General features: G+C 43.2%; 1 protein-coding gene across 1 annotated transcript in view; it reads right to left on the bottom strand.

The window, feature by feature from the left end:
- VRK2 (VRK serine/threonine kinase 2) overlaps positions 1–23387 on the bottom strand; it is a 60977-nt gene that overhangs the window by 10325 nt on the left and 27265 nt on the right. The window contains exons 8-9 of the mRNA XM_054990333.1: positions 17247–17379; positions 5546–5666 (exon numbers count right to left, since the gene is read on the bottom strand). Coding sequence (XP_054846308.1) covers positions 5546–5666; positions 17247–17379 — 254 coding nt within the window. The remainder of the gene's footprint in view (positions 1–5545; positions 5667–17246; positions 17380–23387) is intronic.

Genomic DNA, 23387 nt, shown 5'->3' with positions numbered 1-23387 from the left:
TGGGAAAACAATTTGGGATAACCCAAATCCGGAAGCAGCAAGCATCTTCAGGATTTGGGTGTTTAAACGCTTCGGTATGCTCTGTAAAGATTCATGCAAATTCAGCAAGAAAAGTGTTGCTTTCAAATGCTTGCTGCTTTTCAGCTGATGGGAGGGGGATCTCCCCATCAGCTGAAAAAAGCTGCCAGCATTTGAAAGCAGAAAGAAAAGTGCTGCTGCTTTCAAATGCCCCCCCCTTTTCAGCTCCTCCCCCTCCTTTCAAACTGCTTTCAAACTGCTTTTTTCACTCGATGGGAGGGGGAAGGAGGCAAGTTTGCACCTCCCCCACTCATCAGGTGAAAAACAGCAGCGGGGCAGGAAATTTGAAACTTCTTGCTATTTGCAAATGCAAAAAGCTAGAGAAGTGCTGTGGCTGCTACTGCTTTGCCCAAAGCTTCCCAAAGTGATATGAATTGCTTCGGGAAGCTTTGCTTCAGGATTCCCGAATTGGCTCAGCAATGCTGGGGCCGATTCAGGAATCCTGAATCTTTCCAAATCAGGCCCAATTCGGGTTAAAAACCTAAATCGGAAACCTGAAACGCACACCTCTCTAACCAACTAAGGTAGTTGTGCCTGGATGTACTTCATGAGTCACTCAGCCCATCACTACAGCTGTTGAGGCGCAGACATGAATTCTTTCACACACACAAATCCAGCTTATGACAGAAGCCCTGCAGTAAATCACCTTCCATTTCTTCGTGGCCTTATAAGTTTGTAAACAAAGAGGAAAAGGAGAAAGGAAAGTCTGACAGCTTTCAGAAGAATACTGACCGGCCAAGAAAGCTTTAGATTGTTTTATTCTGAAGGGGGAGGGAGAGATAGGACAAGTAGATTAATTATGGATGTAGGAATCAGAAACACCAAAGAGGATGCTTTCCCCACTGCATGGGGCTTCTATTTTTATGGGTCCAGCTCTAGTGGGAGTAGGAAGAGGTTAAGGAACACAGAAAGCTTGGAAAAGGTTACAAGTGCTCAGAGAGCCATTTTAGGATGTATTCAGATGTGCACACAAACTACGTATACTACATGCTCAGTGAGTCACTTGCATCTTCATAATTAAAAATTTGCACTGAACTGGCTCTATGCAACCTTCATACTTCCAAGATGAAAGCTTGTGACCTGGCTTTTGAAGCAGTGATTAGAAGCAGCCCCAAGTGACCCTGCCTGAGCCAACAGCTGGTCAACTAGTCTCTCTCTAATGGATCATGGGCAGCTTCCCAAACTCACTTTGTTGAAATCCTCTCTGCATAACCTCTCTCAAGGGACCACCAACATGACAACTTTCCTGGTTGATTGTTAATTATGCTTTTATTATTATTGTTTTCATCTCTGTGAGCTTCTGAGTTCTTTGCAAATTACAGACAATGATTCGAAGACACTTTTTACGGCACACTAGAGGCTTTCTGGACGAAGTTTAGAGAAGCTTTTATTTACAACCTGCAAACTCCAAAAAAGCCGTTTCCCTTTCAAACAAGTAACTTGAAAGCAGCACTTAGCAAAAACAGAGCAGACTGGCAAGGCAAGCTTGAATAAACCTTGCTAAGTTTGGAAGGAGCTGTAATTCTGGGCATATCCCGTACTTGCGGTTCCTTCTTCCCGTGGCACTTTCACTTGCAACTGGAAGCATCTCAGGTGGATATTAAGCCCCCAGTATCTGATATCTTGGTCTTGGTGCTTTACTGGGCGGGGGGGGGGGGCAAACTAGATGCTCAGTGGAGACTTTGATGTCTGAGTCCCTGAAAATCTAAAAAGGTATGTCCAGGATGGTGATGGATGCAGTGGGCATGGAAGAAGCAGTACGTGGTGGAGCAATGTTTAAAAATGCCTGTTGTTTCTCCTCTCTACCCGAGCCTAGATACATGCTTGGCACAGAAATGGAAGAGTTTATCAAGAGGAGTTTGGGCCAGGGGAGAAGAATGAAGCTGTTTCCTCTTGTTAAGTTCTCCCTCTCTTATTGCTTTGTTATTTCAGTGGATTTAGACTGGAGTAACTGCATAGTAGTACACCATGAAAGGTGGCAAAGGCAACTCATTCATTTCCTTCCTACCCCCACCCTCATCTGCTGCACCTGTTACTTCCTAGAATCACCACCGTCAACATTCTCTCCTCTCAAGTCCAAAACTTTATACGATCCTTTCTGTACCCAAACCAACCAGTGCATTACTTTTTCGTTTCATCAGAGTTTGCCTCTCTGCAATGCACTCCAACACAAGATACCTGGAATTTCAAGAGATTTGCTTTTAGGTCGAAGGATGGACAAGTGGCCCACAAAGGCCCACCACCAGCGTATGTTTTCTGAACCACTTAGACACTCTCGTTATACCACAGCTGGGTGTGTGCTTGGCAGGGAGGCGAAACCTTGGAATCCCTTTTGTCCTTGTACTGTTTGGGACCTTGAAGGCAACACAGCTGCTTATTGCTACTCTGCGCTCCACTCTCTCCCTCCTGTGTTTCAAAGCACATCAATATAAACAGGTAAGGACTGACAGGATTCCCACCAAGGAGGCGCCTAGTGCAGATTCACAGTCTCTCTCTCTACATGAGACATTTTAAACAAGAATGCTTGAGTGTAGAGAGACACAATGTTAGCTGGGAAGCATAGTTTAAAAAGACAGAGCTAAAGGCTCTGTCAATTTCACCTCCCTACAGAGCTGGCAAAGTTTGCTCCTCAGAGGGTCTTCAGCTCCCTGAAGGAGAGCTGAAATTGACATATCCTTTGGGGAGGCAAAGAGGAAATTTATAAACCCTCTGAAGAGCGATCTTTGCCAGCTGGTAGAGAGGTGAAATTGAAAAGTACACTTTCTAGCTAGCATTGCATCTCCTACACTTGAGCTTTCTCATGTAAGATGTCTTGTGTAGAGACTCACAGTGAAGCTGACCTGCTTCACCAAGAGTTCTCTGTCCATCTAACAGATTCTTCGTGTTCCTCCAGTGAGCTCAGAATGGCATGCAGCCCTGTTGGGTAGATTAGGCTGAGAGTGAGTGACCAGCCCTAGATCACTCAGTGAGCTCCATAGCAGAGTGGGGATTTGAACCCAAGTCTCCCAGCTCCGAGACCGGCACTTTATCCTCTGTACTACACTGTCCCTCAGCTAATTAAAGTGCATTGCAGACTGGACGGCACAGTAAGTTGCGCTTCACCCTGCTAAGCGAGCCAACGTGCCAAAACTGCCGCCAATTCATTTCTACTGCTATCCTGTAACATTTCCTCCCCAAGACAAATGGCAGGCTGTGTAGAGCATGAAAAACTGCCCCAGGTTGCCCGAGAGATTTACGCTCTTAAGTTGCTAGTTGCAACTTCTTCCCCCAGCCCATGTTGAAGTCCACACCATGCATTCCTCCTTCCATCTCCACCAATTTTCAAGAGTGCAACCAATTCAAAAATTGTATGCCCTCTGTGCATATGGATTGAGTGTGTGCGTGCGTGCTGGGACAGGCAGGTGTGGGGGAGGAAGTACTGGACCTCTAAAGAGCTAATTCTCAACTACAGAATGAATAAAGCAGCTTGATTGATTACATTGATTGAATGTTGAACTGAGTAAGGGATAGTTAGCGTGGGGCTCTGCTGATCAGAACTACTAAAGGAGAAATATTAAACAATACGGATCAGAGTCAACATTTACAGATGCAATCTGTATTATCCACAGCCTGCAGGCTAACCTTTCTCTCTCTCTCTCTCTCTCTCTCTCTCTGCAGAGAGCTGGTGCCAAACTGAATGTGCAGACTGATTTCTGCAGATCAGCTATCCCTATTGTGTACCTCTGTTGTGACTTGCCCTACTTAGAAGTTTGCAGCTGTCTTTGCCACTTGCAAATGCTCCACTGGCAAAGTAGCTGGTGTTCAACCCAACAAGGAACTAGTGGGGGGGGGGGGGGGCGCACACAAGCGACGAGTTTGCTCAAGTCCCACCAGCCAGAGCAAAGTGGCAACAACATGCTGTGTGTCTGAGCATGGACTAATTACAACTTGCATGCTGGGGATGGTATTTTCATATTCATTTTTTTCACATTTATGAATCAGTTTCCTGCAAGCATCCAAAGAGAAATGCAAAGAATGACTTTAAAATCCCTTTAAAAACCCATGGTCTTAGTAATCCTTCCCCCCTAAAAAAATTCCCCTTTATTCTGTTCAACTTTCAAATCGAAGCAATAGTAAAACGTTGGCTTCTACATTGCTAACTTACAATTAAGTGCCCTTGGACTAATGGATCAAGTTAGTTATAGCTAACTTAAGCCTAAATGTTTCCAAATCTAACTTTAACTCGATCATGGCCAGTGTAATATTTTCTCTTAGAAGTTATTACTGATTAATTTTTCAAAGGTAAAAACATTGCTTCTGGGTAACAAATTACCACTTGGTGGCTAATCTCTCTATATATGGGGCTGAAACATTATCAAGTAGAAATGGTAAACCATGATTTGTTGATGCATGAGTTAAGTGGAAGATATTCTCTGACATGCACATTCCCTCCCATCTCTTCCTGTGCTTTCTGTTTTCGTAGCAACTCATAGTTTGCCATTATGTCCAAACAGACAAAAACTATAGTCAATGCTTTCTTGCAAACCAGGATTTCAAAGCATGAATACTGATTTACAAGGAAAGAAACTCTTAATTGGCCGATTTGAATGCAACAGTAAACTAGTGTTTTCTGCAACAGCACCTTTCACTGTGCACGTGGGGATGATGGAGCACATGAACTCCACACGGGCTGGTTCACGTAGCAAGAGAAACACGGTTTGCTGTTCTGTCTGAAACAAGCCACTAAGTCCCTTCCTGCCTCCCCAAGTTAAAGTGGGTGGGAAAGATTCATGGCATCTCTCACATCTTTTCAGAGTTCTATTACCCAGAAGCCACATGCTGTGCTGTATCAACTCTGGACCAAATAAACACTGCCCCAACATCTGGCAACAAGGTAACCCAAATTCTGTGCCAAAATAATTTCAGCAGCAGCCAATTTTACCAAGTTAAGCAGACAGTAGTACAGAAGACAGAGAGTTAAACGACCAAGGAGACCTGGGTTCCAGTCTCTGCTGAGTGCTGAGCCATGCTGTTTCACTAGGCTCCCTAAAGTTAGACAGGCAAATCAGTTTGTCACAAATATTTCTTTGGGGGAAAGTGAGACACAAAATGTGACTGAACGTATGATGCAGCCTTACAGAGGGTCAGACCACTGGCCCATAATTCAGTATTGCCTACTGAAGCAGCAGCAGCTCTCCATGGTCTGAGGAAGGGATCTTTTACATCACCCACCATCTAAGCCCTTTCAGCTGGAAATTCTAGGGGTTGAATTTGGTGCCTTCTGTTTGCACCATGCAGATGCCATGACGCCACCCCAGTTGTTCTCTGGGTCAGCGACTATTGCGGAATTATTAAAGGAAAGATACATTTCTCAAGTCTCATCCCTCCCCACACACACCAGCTTTTTTCAAATGTGTCAAAATGCAATATCCTGAGTTTAGGGACAGAATACATACATATTTATTGATAAATAATTCTTGTATTTTACTTTGTTTTTGCTGCCTGGACAGCTTCAGGTTTCCTCAGATTCTGCTCCCAGGGTAGCTTCCCACATATCCACTGCAGCATACAGTAGCCCAGGATTTCAAGGTCCCCTCGTCTGGATGGTGCTAAATAAAGTAAGAGTTTACAAGGAGAAGGAAGAGAGGGGAAATAAGCATTAAGATGGGGTTTGTTTCTACCTTCCACACACCCCCTTTTTTTGAGAAACAGAAATGGTTGTGGCTTAAAGCTACTGCAAGATGAAACAAGGAAAATCATGTTGTGTTTGTTCAGCTGTCCCAAGAACTCCGAATGGCCGGGCTTTTGGCAGCAATCCACAGACAGGCTACGATTTGTTGCTGCTGAGAGAGAGGGTCAGTTTCCTCACCTCCTCAGACTTCATCCTTCCCTCAGCTTTGGCCTGTCACATGAACTTGATCCCCGTGGCCTCTGACATGATCCAGACAGCCCATAACCCGGCACCAACACTTTCTCCAAGAGCCAGGCAGTAAAACAAAGAAATAAATGTCTGCTGCTAAATTGCTAACACATGTTCCAGGAAGTCCATGGGGTCCACATTGGTCATGCGGAGACCCTTCGAGAGCAGACTAAACAGCGATGGCCTTTCCTACTCCACTAAACAAGAGCTGTTTGAAAGCAGACAGCATGGCAACAGTGCCCTCTAGTGGGCACAAGCACTACAACGGCTTTGTCTGCATTGTCAGAGTTTTCTTGTCTTGGTTGAAATATTAAAAAACGCTCTTGGCTCTTTCAAGTGAAACTCTTTGTTAAATTTAAACCTGGTTTATTTTCAAAGCATTAAAAAAAGCACAGAGTTTACATTTTGCAGTCAATGCCAGCTGGCCTAACCTACAAATTGAGTTACACAGACAAATGCAACACACTCTTTTGTCTCCTTTTCTTGCCTCCTTTGGAAAAAAAAAAACCAAATATGCATCACAGGCAGGTAAGTAATGTTAAATATGTTTAGATTTCTGTAGCCAACCTACAGTAACTGGTCTTCAAATGAAAGAGATCTCAGAGAGTCCAATTTTCTTCACTGCTGTAGACTAAGTATCCATATCAAAATGGTTTTCTAGTTCAACATATTTTACACCCGCCACCTCATTTTTCCATGTAAGTTTTTGATTCATTTAAAAACCAGCACTTCGAGACATGTCAAGAAGCAGTATGTTCCCTATGGGAGAGAAAGGGTTACCATTCCATTCTTCATTCACTGTCTCTCTGGTGCTTCAAAGACACATACAAAACGGGTAAATATGTGAAATGATAGGGAAAAAATTAAGTTTGCCTTTAGAGAACCATGCCTACTGAATAAAAAATAAATAATTCCTTTTATATGTATGTAACTTGATGAAAACGGACAAGATCAAGCTGACACCTCCCACAAAAAACATACACAATTTTATGTGAAGTTGTTTGTACTGCTTTTATCCTGCTATATTTTTTTTCAGATGATCAAATATTTCTGCCATTTTAACAGAAATATATTTACTGATTAATAATCAACTACACTGTTATTGGAAACGATAATATGTTCCCCCTTCAATTAATTACTAGCTAAAGCTATGATTATCCCTCAATTATATTTATATAAATAAAATAAACATGCTTTACTTAAACTAATTAGACCAAAAAGTCTGAAAGACATCTCCAGTAATTTCAAAACAATAAATCTAAAAGGTGGGGGGGAAGAGAAAACATGTTGCTTCATTTTTAAGATGTCATAAACAAAGCAACAATTCTGATAATTTCAGTTTTGAAAAATCCAACGTCGCCAGTCTATAATCTGTCACTTTTACAGGCCTGTATTTTTCCCCAACAAAAAAGCCCCCAGATCCCATTCTAAATCAGATTACATTTGATTTCTCTGCAGAAAAAATTCTTTTCCCATTGATGTTGCGAAAAGCAGACATGGCTGCTCATTAACAAAGTAATTCTATGTTCTAAGACAAATAATTTTGAGCGGACACCATGAAGTAGTAAATGGTACACTAAGTAAATTCAATATACATTTTAAACTTGTGAATTTTTAGAGCTGATGTCTACCTTTATTAATCAAGGCATTTAGAAGAATAACTAGCTTCACAGAAGCCTCCTTACCTACAATCCTTTTGGACAGTCATGTCAGAATCAAGCACACTATTTAAAGGAGAGCACACCAGGAAACGTGGTGAAGAAAAGCAAAGGAAGTTGTATATGGAAAGGGGAAATAATGAAAATGCTAACTGGCACTCTCTTACAATGGAACCAGCAAATGATCGCTGCAGACCACCCACTGAGCAGGGAGCCTTTAGCAGCACAACCCTAATCAGGATCACACCATTCTAAGCCCGGTGACTTCAGTGGAGTTTTAGACAGGCGTCTAAAACAGCGCCAGACTGCGCTGCAGAACAGGCTGTGGATATTTTGCAGTAACTCCATGCAAACACAAAGCTTGTAGACTTGGACAAAGAATTCTTCATCTTGACAGTATCAGCTTTCAAGTTTCTAGCCCTTAATGTTACATGGAGGCAGGTGGGGTGGGGGAATGAGACTATACAGACAGCCCAGTGAAATTTCCAAAGCCAGAGCTGAAAAGTTAAAAGGGGACGGACTGCTTCAGTGGCATGCATCTCTTTTTCTATATATTTAAATGGTTTTCATCCTGCAGCTGCCGGGCTCTTTCTTCAAAGAAACAAAAGACATGTTAATCAAACCGTTGCAAAGTCAACATGATGGGGGGAAAACAAGTGGGAGAAAAAAAATCAAGCACCCTTTTCACTTATAGTCTACCTTAGATAGGGACCACCAAACCTCTCCCAGCTTATTGTCTACCTCCAGAGACAGCCATCAAGTCATTGTTTGGGGGGGGGGGGGCAAAGACGTCAGCTTGCCTCAGGGAGCGTTTTGCCCTATAACTGGACTCTCTAGCAATCAGTGTGTGTGTGTTCTGGATCTGTCTACATGCCCCCAAATCCATTTGGGCTTCTTTTCTTTCCCTTGTGAAATTCTGGTTGCTCTTCTGCTGCCTCCGTGAAACTCTATTTTCAAGAATAGTAATTATCGCCCTCTAAACTGCTTCCTCCCCCTCCCCCCTTGATTTTCTTAGACTTACTTGTATGTATGCTGTGTGTGATTTCTGTATTTTTGCCTTTTTATTTCTCTTTTAATAAAAAGAACCTTTCTAGTTGAACACCTTCCTGGCTTATTTGAGAGTTCTCTAAGGGAATAATCTCCCTAAACATAGGTGGAGAATCCCAGTTACCCCCTCTCGCTTGTCTCTTTTAAGCTAATTCCTCAACTAATTAGGAGACTGCATATTTGGGAAACACCACTTGCTCCCCTTTAAGCCTAGATGTGAGGACTGAACCCATGGACACCCAGCACATCTCAAAGTAAAGTTACACACTATCTCTACAGGATCTCTTTGGTAGAAATGAGCTCTTTCCACCACACATTCAAAGAAATTAACTACAAAATAAATCATCCTCACTTAAAGTATTATGGTAAAAATACTTAACAGATGCATCAACATGCAGCATTTCTACAGGTAAAGAACATGTTAGCTACTTCTACTTTACTTCTACTTTTAGTTTAGCCCAATTGTGACTGCACTGTCATAAGCAAAATGCATAATTCTACAATAATACAAAATCAAGCTATTAGGAAGACAGACCGCATCACGTTTCTATTCAGAATGGGTTCAAACTTGGGGTCTCAGAGATACCCAGATTGTGCTCTAGCCACTTGTGTTTCAGTCTCAGCAATAATATGCAACCTAGTGATATATCAGAGTATATTTCATTTGCACTCTTTGTACACATAGCAAGTTCAGATTCTTTTCAAATTCAAGGTCCTTGCATTGGAGATTACACAAAGCCTTTTCTTATGGCCTTTAATTTTCAAATGGCCCTCCACGCACACTCTCTCTCATGTGCCTTCCCTTGGTCCCAGGGTAAAAACAAAAAAAACCCAAAACCAATCACTTGCAGTCAAGAAATCTTGGGATTTATTCTCCTCAAGTAAGTTGGTCTTAGATATAGAAGAAACACACTAGCTCGAATTTTGAGGAACTTAAGAAATTTAGAAGTAGGCAAGAAGAAGAATGCCCTGACTGGACGTCCAGGTAGCCAATCTCATCAAATCTCAGAGGCATTAACCTGCTTGAGGCCACCTAGTTGTTCTATGGCACAGCAGAGCTCCAAATCCAGTCCAAATCTAACATTCTGCCTACTTACAAGTATACTAAAGCTTGGACTGTTTACTTGCAGAAGATACTTCCACTCGCAAAAGGGGAGATTTTCAGCAATTCTCACCTCCCTCTGCAAACTCCCACTTAACCCCCAGTTTTTGGGAAGGGAGGGTCTACGGACACCTCCAGCAGTAGACAGTGCAGACTGCAAAGTTCCCCTTCATCTAGCATAGCTCTGCTCATACTCAACAGGATCTATCCATCCATGTTAGTTTCATCCCCTCTCTAGACCCCTCCTTCATTTTAAATGCGACTATCCTTGTAGAAGTCCCACCTGCTAAGCTTATTTATTTATTTTATTGGATTTATATCCTGCAGTCCTTGCAAGTGGGCTCAGGGAGGGTCACATCATCATAAAAACCACAATTTAAAACACAATAAATAACAGTTAAAATCATAAGAATAAAATCAACAGATCTCTTTTAAAAGTGGAGCAGAACAAAGTAAAACAGGCAAGGGACCAGTAGGATAGTTCGCCACCTCCTCAACTCCTCTCACAGGCTTGGTGGAACACAGGGCTTTTTTTCCGGGGAAAAGAGGTGGCGGAATTCAGTGGGTTGCCCTCAGAGAAAATGGTCACATGGCTGGAGGCCCCACCCTCTGATCTCCAGACAGAGGGGAGTTTAGATTGTGCTGAGCAGCGTGGAGGGCAATCTAAACTCTCCTCTGTCTGGAGATCAGGGGGCGGGGCCACCAGCCACGTGACCATTTTCAAGAGGTTCCAGAACTCCGTTCCACCGCGTTCCCACTGAAAAAAAGCCCTGGTGGAACATGTCTCTTTTACAGGCTGGGCGGAACTGTCATAAGTCCCACAAGGCCTGAGTCTCAACTGGGGAGTGTTCCACCAGGCTGGAGCCAGAGTCAAAAAGACTCTGGCCCTGGTTGAGGCCAACCGAACATTCTTGGAGCCAGGGACTACCAGCAGATTTAGATCTGCAGAGCGTAATGCCCTCCAGGGAACATACGGGGAGAGATGTTCCCAAAGCTTCATGGCTAAGCGTGAATCAGTACTCTGGGTATCTGTAGTCCACCATCTTGGCTATCTATGCATCTGTAAACCACTTTTGCGAAAATGCTCCAATATCACTCTAAAGTATTTGAATGAATGCACTTCGGCATGGCTTTGCCAAATTAATAAAGAATATTAAGATGTTGATTTCTGCTTCTTTCAGAGAAAAGGAGCAAATCCATTAACATCAGTTATGTAATTTACTTGTTTAAGGAATTGGACAGAAGGAGGATTTTGACACACACACACCCTTTCCGATACACACGCGCAGGCAGAAATTTAATTCAGACAGTTCATACTCCTCTTATGTTCATCAATGATGGCAAATTAAAACTGGTCTTATGCACTTGGTGTGCAGGGCCTAGAGTATTTAAAAGAAGCTCGATACGTTAAGCGCAGTATATCTCCAGAGAAATTAGGTATTGACTGCATGCCTCAGTGAGTAGAAAATCTACAAAAATCCATACGGTACATTGATCCAAATATTACTTTTTAACACTACTAACAATGTAACAAATTTTTAAGAGGTATGCTTGACGTATGTATAATTCTCTTTAATTATCAAGGAACAAGAAGGAAAACTAACACTATCTACACAATGCAACTTGCAAAAAGAGCATTCAATAGGATCTGGGCAGATTCTGTGTTATATACATACATATACACAGAGTCAGTTAGACCAGCACTTCAAATAGAAAATTTTTTGGAGGGACTTAAGAGCCTGCTAATTAACATACTAAGATTTCATTACGTTTCGTGGCTTTACAGTGGTTTTGTCATGTATTTGCTACAATGATGGCTGTTATTCTGTTCTGAAAGCTGAGAAGCAGCCTATGGTCCACCACACTTAGGTATTCACATGGACAATGGCAGGGCTTTTTTTCTGGGAAAAGAAGTGGTGGAACTCAGTGGGTTGCCCTCGGAGAAAATGGTCACATGGCCGGTGGCCCCGCCCTCTGATCTGCAGACAGAGCGGAGGTTAGATTGCCCTCTGCACCGCTCCAGCAGCACGGAAGGCAATCTAAGCTCCCCTCTCTCTGGAGATCAGGGGGCGGGGCCACTGGCCATGTGACCATTTTCAAGAGGTTCTGCAACTCCGTTTCACCGCGTTCCAGCTTTAAAAAAGCCCTGGACAATGGGAACTTGTCTCTAAACAGATCAGCCTGAAACATCATGCTAAAAACCACATACTAAAATTCCCCCTTTTAATGCAGCAAGCAATAGATGAAGAAAAAACAAAACCTCAAAGCAGGTCTCTGGAATAGCCACCTGCGCAGGCTTCATTTCTCAGGGTCCCGTCCAATATTATACATCCTCTCATGCGCCTTTTAATGCCTGAGAGGAATAACGCCATGTGGGAAGAAACAGAGATGCAGCTACTTCCCATAGCAGCACAGACTCAGTTTCTACGAACAGCAACAGTGGCAAGGGCCATGTCAAGGACTCCTTCCATGCAGTGCATAAACCAGAGCAGGACATGAACAAGGATGCCAAGGTAACAACAGGAGACCTCAAAGCCAAGACCAGCAGAACTCATTGGACCAAGCAAAATTAGAACAGCAGGCTATGAGTCCAGTGGGATCATAGAGGCCAACAAGATTTGCAGGGTATAAGTTTTTGACAGTCAAAGCCCCCTTCTTCAGATACAGGGAGCAGTGGAGATCTTTGAGCGTTTATATAACAGCCTGGAGGTGGGTCAGCATGTAAATGTAGCTTGATTAGAGCAGAAATTAGCATCCGTAATGAGATATGAATCATATGTCTCTATTCAGTCTCTGCTCTACTGTGTAGACCAACATGGCTACCTGCCTGAAGCAAAATTAGGTTTGCTCATGTGCTAATATCATGATACAACTACATTCAGAATATCACACGCAGCTCCAGCTGCCTTCTCTTATTTAGCTCTATTTGTGTACAATTTATACAGCTTGCAGAATCCAGCTTCTTCCTGAGGCAGACCATAAATGGATTGCTTTGGCACAGAATTTTAATTTCTTATCTTAGCACAGAGGGCACAGTGTTCACTAGCACAGCTACACCTTTGAGACCCCGCTTAAAAATATCACACATAGTAGGAGAAACATACTCTGCATTGTGCTGTAGGGTAAGAAACAGGATATCCTTGGAAACAAAAAAGTTGCAAAAACAAAATAAAGACCTCTATCACCAAATTGCAATGAGATTTAAAAATGACAACCTGTTCTCTGTACTTTTGATTGTCTACAGAGAGTCAGAGACAGCAAGTACCCCCACAGCGATCAAGGACAACCCCGTCCGCAGTGGTGGTGGTGCTCATTAGAACTGTTTCCCTGCTAAAAGTCTCACCTTGCCAGATTCTAAAGCGACTCCTCATAAAGGGCCAAGCTATTAAAAGACACCAGCTGTGATCCAAAGGGAACAGGGAGTCTTGCACCAGTGAGACTTTCCATAATCTTTTCCAAGAAGGGGAACTTCATAGACAAGAGGGGTACTTTCCACCCCAAATGTTCATCTATCGTGCCATTCTTGGGACAACAAGCCCTCAAATGGGCTCACAATTAAAATCCAGCTCTGGCACAGAGTTGAACACCCTAAGGATTTCATGGTTCATTTTTTTAAACAAAAGTTTCTAGCTCTCATGAGTGTGCCCTCCACCCAAATGCCTACTCTCTTTTGTCAACTCCTTAACAAAAAATAATCCTATACTGAACAAATTATGGAAACAGATTTCATTTGTGCCCTTTTCATTTTGTCACAGAACTGAGATCTGAGGGGCTGGAAAATACTCATTCCTATGTTGATGCTTGTTCCTATGCCACTGACACAGCAAGAGCTCAGACACCATCTATACAGCAGCCCCCCCCCTCCCATTTTTCACCCAATAATTCTTGCATCAACAGAGAAAGTGCCTTTCACAGGCCCTGCATGCCTGTAGCCAGAGAGCTCAAAGCATCCATGGATTTAACAAATATCTATCGTCCTTATCCCACTGTACGGGTCAGGAACCGCTTGCCCATTATGGCCTCTTTACTCCTAAAACATTTCCAGCAGGTCAAGCAGTGCAATCGTCTCAGCCTCAGAGATGCACAGAGTCCCATTTCATTTTTCCTAATGACCAACGTTAAATGACTGCAGGTCTTAACAGTGCTGGCAAATTATCAAGGCCTCTACATTACATGGTCAATGGTCCTTTTAATAGAAAAGCAATAATATATAGTTGTTTGTGCCAAGTAAAACTCGTTAGAAAGTATTAGTTTAAGATAACAGTTCAGCAGCTATTAACGTTCACAAATGTTTGTAGACTCTCTCTACTAAAACAGGGCAGCAGAAGGGGGGGGCTTTTAAAAAATCTTGCTCCTCTAAGTATCCAAGTTTTCATATAACGCCATCAATGCAGATGGTATTTTATGGGGTGGGGGCCATTGCTCAGCAACAGAAAACAAGCTTTGCAAGCAGAAGGTTCAATCCCTGGCATTTCCAAATAGAGAATTTAATTGAAAAGACTATGAGACCTCTTTCGTGGAGAGCCACTACCAGTTGGAGCAGACCATACCAGCTACATGGTCCAATGGTCTGACTCGGTACAAGGTAGCTCCACACATCCCTGCCCCATCCCTAGGAGTCAGACGGCGAGATGGAAAAATGGAGGCAAGGCTAAACGGCCTGAATATCTACAAGAGGAGAGGGGGAGAATACTAATGAGCCAAATTAGAAGAGCAGAACTTTGAAGAACGATTAGAAGGAAGGTGGTATCCCACAGCCACTTGGGGAGGCAGGTGCAGGCGTCATTCCAAAGAGGCTAAAAAATCTTAAGTTAACAAAAGTTTGGCAATAATCACTTGTATTTTTTTTGCACTAGCATAACATTAGAATTGACTTTTTGTCTTGCTGACATAGCAACTAAGAAAGTCGTGTTGCATTGACCATATTGATTGCAAGCAATGCAGCCAACCATCGAGGGAGGGGGACACACTGTGCCATATATTTCCAATATTGACCTTCCACTCCCTTTTCTATGGCTCCATGGGCCTGCTATTGAATTTGGACTGCAGTGTAATAAACAGCTGAGGTTTAATTAATGGTAAATGAATACAAGACACAGGTTATGACTTTAACTAATTAGGGAATTGTTGAATTAAGTCTGCCTTGGAATGCAAGGCAGTATAATCAATATCCAATAAAAGGACTATGTATGTAATTTACCTGCAAATGTGTTTCCAATACCGTCAAAGTGAGTTTAAATAAGTAAGATATATGAAAGGCTACTGGAAAAAAAAAGCTTAAAAAAAAAGTTAACACTTTACACAGCTTGCAACAGGATGCCTGGAGATATTTCATGCAGCAAACATAATTAAGAGTCATCTTGTCTCAGGGCACAGTATAAGGGAGTTGGAAAAGGCTATATCTAAGGGGCAGGCCACATCTACAGGGACCTCTCTGCAGTCTTCAGTGTGAGACGAGCCACGGACCAGCCAAGAAATGGCATTTGAGCTGTGTAGCTCTTTGGATGGTACAGGCTGATGGGGTGCATTGCTACCTCCCCCATGGAACCATATGGTTCAGATCTATAGCCATGACAACAAGGGATCTACTACGGTGGGTGCAAGTGAACGACACAGACTCTCACGCAGACTCAGCTCACGAAGTTTCAAAGACACCAACCCTGCTGCGAAGATACAATTCCACATCTAAAATCCCCCAATTTTTAAAGGCCGTTATTTTTTGCTCAGAATTGGCAGTGCAATAGTACTTAGGGTTTGATACATGCATTAAAACACTGCATCACTTGGTCTGAGCGGTCTTCACGTTACTACAAAAGAGCCAGCGTGGGATTAGACCAGGAGACCCAGGCCTGAATACCCATTCTGAAACGGAAGCTTGCCAGGCGAATGTGGGCCACTCACACACACTCCGCATAACCTACCTCACAGGGTCTGTTTTATTTATTATTTGTTTCATTCAAAACATTTCTGTGCTACAGTTCCACCCAAGCAGGGTCCACAAGGCAGCAAACATCAAAATTTTAAACCATTTCAACAATAAAACAGCATTCAAAACAAAGAACATGTAAAATATTTAAGTAATTCAATAAAACATAAACACATGAACACACATAAAACAACGAAGGAAAGGGCCAATAATAATTAGTGTGGGGATACCAAACGAAATTTAAAAGTTTCCATTCACTGACGGAAGACAACAGCAGAGAGACAGATTAATCTCCTTGGAAATGGTGTTCCAAAGTCTCCGCACCACATCCAAGAAGGTCCTTTTTTGTGTTACCACCCATCCAGCCTTAGATAATGGGAGCATCCAAAGCAAGGCCTCCCATGATGATTAGAGTGGACAGGTAAGTTCATATGAGGGTACGGCAGTTCTTTTTGGTATGCTGGCTGGAAGCCATATAGGGTTTTAAAGGTCAATACCAGTACCTCAAGTTGAGCCCAGAAACAAATTGGGTGCCAATGTAAATGTAACAAGAATGGAGTGATATGATCCCCATGACCCAGTCAACATTCTGGCCACAGCACCACAAAACTGCCTCCAGGTACCTGTTCAGTTTCCACAGCATCCCAGCAATCTGCTGGAAACTCAGCCCAAATCTCCAGATGACCTCTTGCGGAGAGGAGAAAGTGCAGGATGGGAGAACGTTATAAGCCATTTGGGGTCCCCGTTTGGGAGAAAAGTGTGGTATAAGTGAGTTAAATGAAAGGCCTAAAAGTATACACCTTTCAACAAACACATCTATGTTAGGGCAAGATTGTACATGCACTTTACAATACAGGCCTCATTCACTTTCAAAAACCTACAAATGCATTCATGCATCCGCATTTCACTGCATGTTGTATGAAGACATTCTTAGACCTGGTGTGCACACATGCTAAGAAGCTGCAACTAAATTCTAGACACTTTGGGAATAAACACACCACTCGACTTATTCCTGTGCAACTTGCACTATTTCATCTTTAGAGAGAAACAGAACAAAAGATGACCACACATGAATAAGAATATACAGCACAAATCTGAGGGTATAATCCAGATCCAGGTATCAGATTCACGGGACTTCCAGGACCAGGCTATAGCAACAATATCCCAATTCAAACTACACAGATCCGCAGCTCCAGTGGCAGAGGGAAATGGCATCTAATCCACAACGTTCCCAGCTCAAGCCCCACAATGCGTAACAACAAAGCACATTCAAAGGTCATCTTTGGGGAGGGGGGAGGAATTCTTGTCTTGCAGCACTATTCAAAATTTACTCTGCTTTATATGGCATCCTCCTTTGGCACAGCAGGGATAACCACATTGACCCTAGTGGGACAGGAGGTCACTATACATGGGCACATAAAGCTGCACTGAAATCCACTGCTATTCCAGTATGCTTCACGCAGCCTGACTGCTCGTTTCTACTGAAATGTTTGAAAGAAGGGGAAGGCAGGGGGGAAGGATAAAAGAAAAACCTACCTACTCCCTTGTGGGCATCTAAGCTGGTAAACTCTATTGTCCCATTATGGCCCTTTTTAGGATTTTCCCGATACTCTTTGTGGTTCCCATTGGGACAATATCTGTAGGAGAGTCCATAATCTGCAAGATAAACCTGGAAGACATGAACAGAAAAATGAGTAATGCTGTTTTTGTCCTCTGAAAAGTATAACCTTTCTAATTAAGCCAGAGGAAAATGGTGGCTTAAGGACACTCTTAGATCTGCATTTTATTAAGCCAAATGGCACCTCAGGATAAAATATATACATCTGGGGGCTGTAACATCTACCCTCCCCCCCCTTCTAAATGTGTGTCTCCTATACCCCATCTTAACTCAGAGTACAATAGGATTTCAGCCCATTTTGTTCCTAAGCTGTCTTCTCTCCAGGTGGGCATCTAGACATCATAAAGTGCAATATGTCTTTTATCTGTCTTCATGCTGCTTATGGGACCCCTTCTCCTCCTTACTAAACACACTCACACACACAGACACGACAGATCCAATCTTTTCAACAGCCAGCCCTTCAACAAGTTCATAACAGCCAGTTACGGAAAAGAGCAGAGGAAAAGTTTCACAAAATAGCGACTCACATACTAATTTATATTGGTGGCGGGGTGGTCGTAGTGTATACACTTTACTTAAGGCCTTCAGAGGGCTTTGGAACGTGCATCCTCCCCCAGTGAAAAGCATGCCATCCTAAATAGGCAGCAACATGTTAATTTTGCAACATTTGAATTCAGCAGAGATTTAAAAACAGGAGTACAGAAGTGGTGATAAGTCCAATGCAAACCCAGCTGATGAGCTAGAAACCTTAACCCCTCACCTACTTACCTTTTCTCCGTATTTAACAAGCCTTCATGCTGAACAAATCAGCCACGGCGAAAAGCCATCAAGGCACTCTTCAGAACTACTTTGGAACAAAACACTGGCCCAACTCCACAAAAGGTAGGAAATAGAACCATCATGGTGTCTATCTTTCCTTACCATTTCATTTTAGAGTTTGATACTGTTTCAGAACTGGTAACAGCAAACAGGGAAAGCAAAAAGTCTAGTCCTAGCCTCTCTCTTCTGCTCTTCTCTTCCACTTGCATTTGTTCTTCTCCTTATTTTTAGCGAGCAGAGTCAGAGCCCCAAATAGACACAATGTATTTGACTTAGAAACAAAAGTGCATGTCTCAGCACTGGTCCTCCACATTTCCTCCTCATCCCATACTTCATTTCTATCCCCAAAGCATGCTCTCAATTTATTATAATGCTGCCTTATATTCAGGCTGACCATCAGTCCACCCCGCTCAGTACTTCCCTTTGACTGGCACTGGCTCACCATAGCTTCAGGCAGAGAAATTTGTTCTGCAACACTGGCTGCTCAAGATTTTTTTTAACAGCAGAAGTCAAAGACTGAACTAAGGAGCTCAGAGCAACAAAAACGGTTCTCCCCACCTCTGTTTTAGCCTCATAACAACTCTACAAGGTAGATTAGGGTGAGCGTTTGTCCCAGGGTCACTCAGTGAGTTTCTAGACTGAGAAGGGGTTTTGTCCTGGGTTTCCCGTGTCCCGTCTAATACTCTAAGAGCCGAGCTACAAGTGACGCCTGACACAGGTTGGACACTTGTCAGCTTACCTCAAGTCCTGATGGGAAATGTAGGCATCCTGGTATTTCAGCTTAGTTCTCCATTTAACTGAAGTTTACAGAACCCCCCCCCCCACACACACACACCCAGTGGAGGGGAAGGGGGGCACCCGGCGAGAACCTGATGCCTGCACTCCCCTCCCGACCGCATGTTCTCTCTCCCATAAACTGCCACTCTGTAAACTTCAATTAAATGGACAGCCAAGCTGCAAGACCAGGATGCCTACATTTCCCATCAAAACTTGAGGGAAGCTGATAAGTGTCCAACCTGTGTCAGGCATCGCTTGTAGCTTGGCTCTAAGTGCTGATATTCTATGCAAAGTCAGGGCTCTGCTACTAAGCCACATCCAATTATTTCTTTTTGAACCCCACCTTTCCACCCACGATATTTCAAGACAGCTTATACAATTAAAGCCATAATAAGTTCCCGTAACAATTGCAGCAACCTCAACAGTGACAAAGTTATAGGATCATCAGAATAGCAGTAAGGAGTCTTATAATAATAAGCACCCATTTAAAAGCTTGACAGAATGGTAAGGCAAGAGCCACCATGCTGGATCAGACCAAGAGTCCATCTAGTCTACCGTGGTAGTGGCTGCAATCACAAAATGGTGGTCACAGAAGTTGCGACTGATCACAAAATGTTGGGAAGCTCCAAGCCAAGCAGCTTCCTATGATGAAGCAGCTACTTCTGAATGAGAAATCCCTGCAGACCCAACTGTAATACCTCCTGTGTCTTCTGAAGTATCTTTTACTCCAATGAAGTGAAGCCAGGATTTGTTCGTTACCTTGGGGATGAAGTAAGCTGATGCCAGGAAATACATTGGTGAGCACCATATTGGAGATCACTGCCCTACTACTTATATAGCAATACAGAAGTAAAGAAGAGTATGGGTGGGGAAGGGAGAGATATAATAGACGGTAAGTGCACACTAGTTAGTTGATATTATGTGTAGCTTTCCATTTGCTACAAGACCTAATATGCACTTCATTGTGTAGCCAGTCAGGATAGAACTCTGTACTAACTTGTCAAATTTCTGTGATTAGAGTTGTGCAGCGGAAACTGCTTCAGACACGTCCAAGTTTCGATTCAACAAATCCATTGATGCTCTGCTCTATAGATGATCCCAAAGGGCAGTGAAAGAAGAGATGGAACTCAAAGATCATGGCTGTTGCGTTCGGGGGCTAGGGTGCCTGCCAACAGTTGGGTTGGGGGCACTGGGCAGGCAAGGAAGCCCACAAGCAGCTCAGGCAGTCCAAGTACATACACGGGCAGAGCAGTTCCAAAAGCAAGTTAAACTGTCCAACTCAATCCACAGGCAAGGCAGTCCTCAAGTAAGGCAGGCAGATTCAAGTCCAGGAGTTGAAACAAGGTCATAAGCCAAGAATTCTGTCTGTGGGGTCACAGGAATGCAAGGTGGAGTCAAGAGCTTCCAGGTATGGGAATGCAGGTTGCAGGGAATGGCAACCAAGGCATGCTTCTTTTATCCTCTGCTTTAGATAAGAGGATGAGATGCAGGTGCTCCCTCTTCTTCTGAGTGCAGTGCCTCATCCTCAGAAATGAGTATCACCTGGCACTGAGCATGCAGGCAGCATCGCTTCCAAACTGTCTCCCTTTTCCGGCCTCTCCATTGCATGGCTGGCTCAGGGGACAGCTGGTTCCTGCTATTCTGATTGCGGCCCCTCTGGCTCAATGGCCAGCTCTTCGTGCTCCTCATCCGCCAAGGAGGACACGATGACAGGCAGTAAGGTGGGTGCAGTGGGTTGGCTCACAACACCAGGATGCAATGAACAAGTACAAGCAGAGGAACAGAAACCGTGTGCTGGGGGCAACAGTTTTGGGACACAATAGAAACCCACTCAAGATCTCCTATCACTTCAGGCTGAAGCAGAGATAGATTTATCTATATATTAACAACTTCACATGTTTAAATGGCACAAAGCTGTGAGGACTAGAACCATGCCTTCTCTAGTACACACCAATGAGCATGAGTATCCAAAGGGCACATCTCAATCTATGTGGGCAACTGGATTCCAAACAAAACACGTTCATGCTTCTCCAGCTAACAGCTCTGAATAAGGAACTCTCAACCATTTAACAAAGCTGAGATAGCTCACAGGGCCACTCTCGACCACACCTTTGAAGTAGCCTCTTTTCAACGACAGCCAAAGAAAAACGACAGTTCCTAATCTGCAGTTGCGAAGTTCAGAAACTAGTTTCTGTGTCACTCTTTAACTAGTTTTGTGTTCTCCTGGGAGGCAAATTCCTGCCCTGAAAAATATGAGCAGCATTAAGAGTGACCTTGCACTTAATTTAATTATATTGCTCTTGATGGGCTCCTTTTCCTTGTCTCTTTAAAAAAAAGAAAGAAAGAGAGGCTATCTTGTAGCTGATTCTGTTAAAATTACTGATTCCTGTTTGTGCTCCGGGCAGCTTTACAATCTTAAGGCGGCTGGTCTTGCCTCGGTATCTCCTGTGCCGATTAGGAGTGTGGTATTGGGACAGCAGCTCTCTCTTCCTGCAGGGGCAACAGCTTTTTAAAGATTATGCTGATTATATTTCTCACCTGACATCCTATACAAACTGTGATACAAAGATTAAAGACTGGAGGCAATGTTTGGAAAACTGGGACAAGGCATAAAGCTTTGTCAGGTTGACCGACTCTATTTTCTCCTGTATCCTCCAGTGGATTCGTGTTGCTTGGTACCCAGCCTAGCCGAGCCCGGAGACAATAATGCATCAAGTCAGTGTGACAGAAGAAGCGACTTAGTGGAACAGACTGAAGCTACCGTATCATTGGAGCTTTGCAATGTAGGAGGCGGCCTTTACCAAATATCATGTCAATCTAGGGGAAAAGGCCATTTGGTTAAAAAAAAAAACACCATGGCTAGCCAGCTGCAATTTAGAATTAATTTAAATGTAAAATGCCTTTTTAAAAAGAGTGTCCTTCAAACTAAATCAAAGCAACACCTTTCACAGGACCAGAAGGCTGCCATAAAGTCATTTCAAACAGAGGAGAGCCGTCTTTCACTCTATTGTCTGACCTTAGGACAAGATGTTGCTGCTTTAAAGCTACAAGGTTATACATGAGAAAAGAGCTTCCAAACTGCATCAGCAATTTAGCAAAGGAAATCAGTTGCCTAGAAGCTTTGTATAACCACGTTCCTTAAAGTCTCCCAAAAGAAAACAAATGAATGTGCCTCTGTTATCAATGTTTCAGGTACTGAACACCACTTTCAGAACAGGAGACTCCAAACTATGTTCCCAGGGGCCTCCAGATGAAGACATCAGCAAAATCAAACAAGCATCCCTAAATGAGCAATTTGACCAGCATCCACTACAGATGTTTGTAATGCACATGATGGAGAAACTTGTCTTAAAGGTAAGCAGGTACGGACCCAATCAGTGCCTGGACAGGATTTTACCAAGATTTCATGTGTATGCTCCTTTGAGTTCCAGAATGGAAGAAGGGCTGGATCTAAGTGTAATTAGACCTTCCCTTATAATGCATAGCTTCAAAGCCATGTTGGGTGCAAGCCTCACTGAATCTACTCACCAGCTTAGCAAAGGCCTCTGCTCAACAGCACACGAAACAGTTCCCCTTCCTTCTGTTACTGGAGAACAGAGGACAGGTTCATCATGCCACGCTGCTAACCTTCCTTGGAGCAAGCAGCAACATTTTGCTGAGTCCAAAGCCTAGCACACCTTGTGGAATTCTACAGAACATACTGAGGACTTGGCGGTAAGAGGGGCAACCAGCCAAACCAAAATCTGCAGGCCTGTAGTTGACTATTCTACAGTGGAAAGGTTCCTGAGAGTGTTTCAAAACTGTTAACTTATTTTACATACAGATTAAACTCCTTCCACTTGTATGATTTTTATTATTAAAAGAGAGCACGACTGTTTAGTGGGGCCATAGAAAGGAGATGACGGCAACATTTGCAAGAAACATTACTTTGGATTTTGAGGACTGATGTAAGAGTGACTAAAATAGAGAGTTTTGATTCACAAAGTCACCCTTTTATACCCCAAGCAATGAATGCAGGATGGTGGTGGTGGTGTTAGTATCATACTGTGGGTACCTGAGATGAAATCCAGCCCCTAAATCTACCGGGTGAACTGGGGCCAGCCACTCCTTCCCTCATCCTGGACTACCTTACAGGTTGTTGTGTGGATAAACTGCACAAGATGTGAACCTGGTATGTCACCTGGAGCTCCTTGGAAAAAAGGATGCACAGACGAGTGGACAGATAGTCAAGTCATTTTCTCTCAGGCCATTTCCCCTTCTGTACAATGGTATAAAACTGGTCTACTTTACAGGGCTGTTTCAAGGATAAGAATAAAATAATATGCATTAACAGCTCTTCAGTTTGAATGTGCTGAGAATAGTTAGGACAAGGAAATGCTTCTATACCAACATAGAAAGAGATGCTGCTGAACTACCGTTTCGAAAGATTAGTTTAAAATATATTATCAGTTTTTCAAAAAAAA

This window comes from Eublepharis macularius, chromosome 1, assembly GCF_028583425.1.
Source record: "Eublepharis macularius isolate TG4126 chromosome 1, MPM_Emac_v1.0, whole genome shotgun sequence".
Lineage (NCBI taxonomy): Eukaryota > Metazoa > Chordata > Lepidosauria > Squamata > Eublepharidae > Eublepharis > Eublepharis macularius.
Note: the sequence above shows the minus strand (reverse complement) of the source record. Positions and strands in the feature narration are given on the sequence as shown.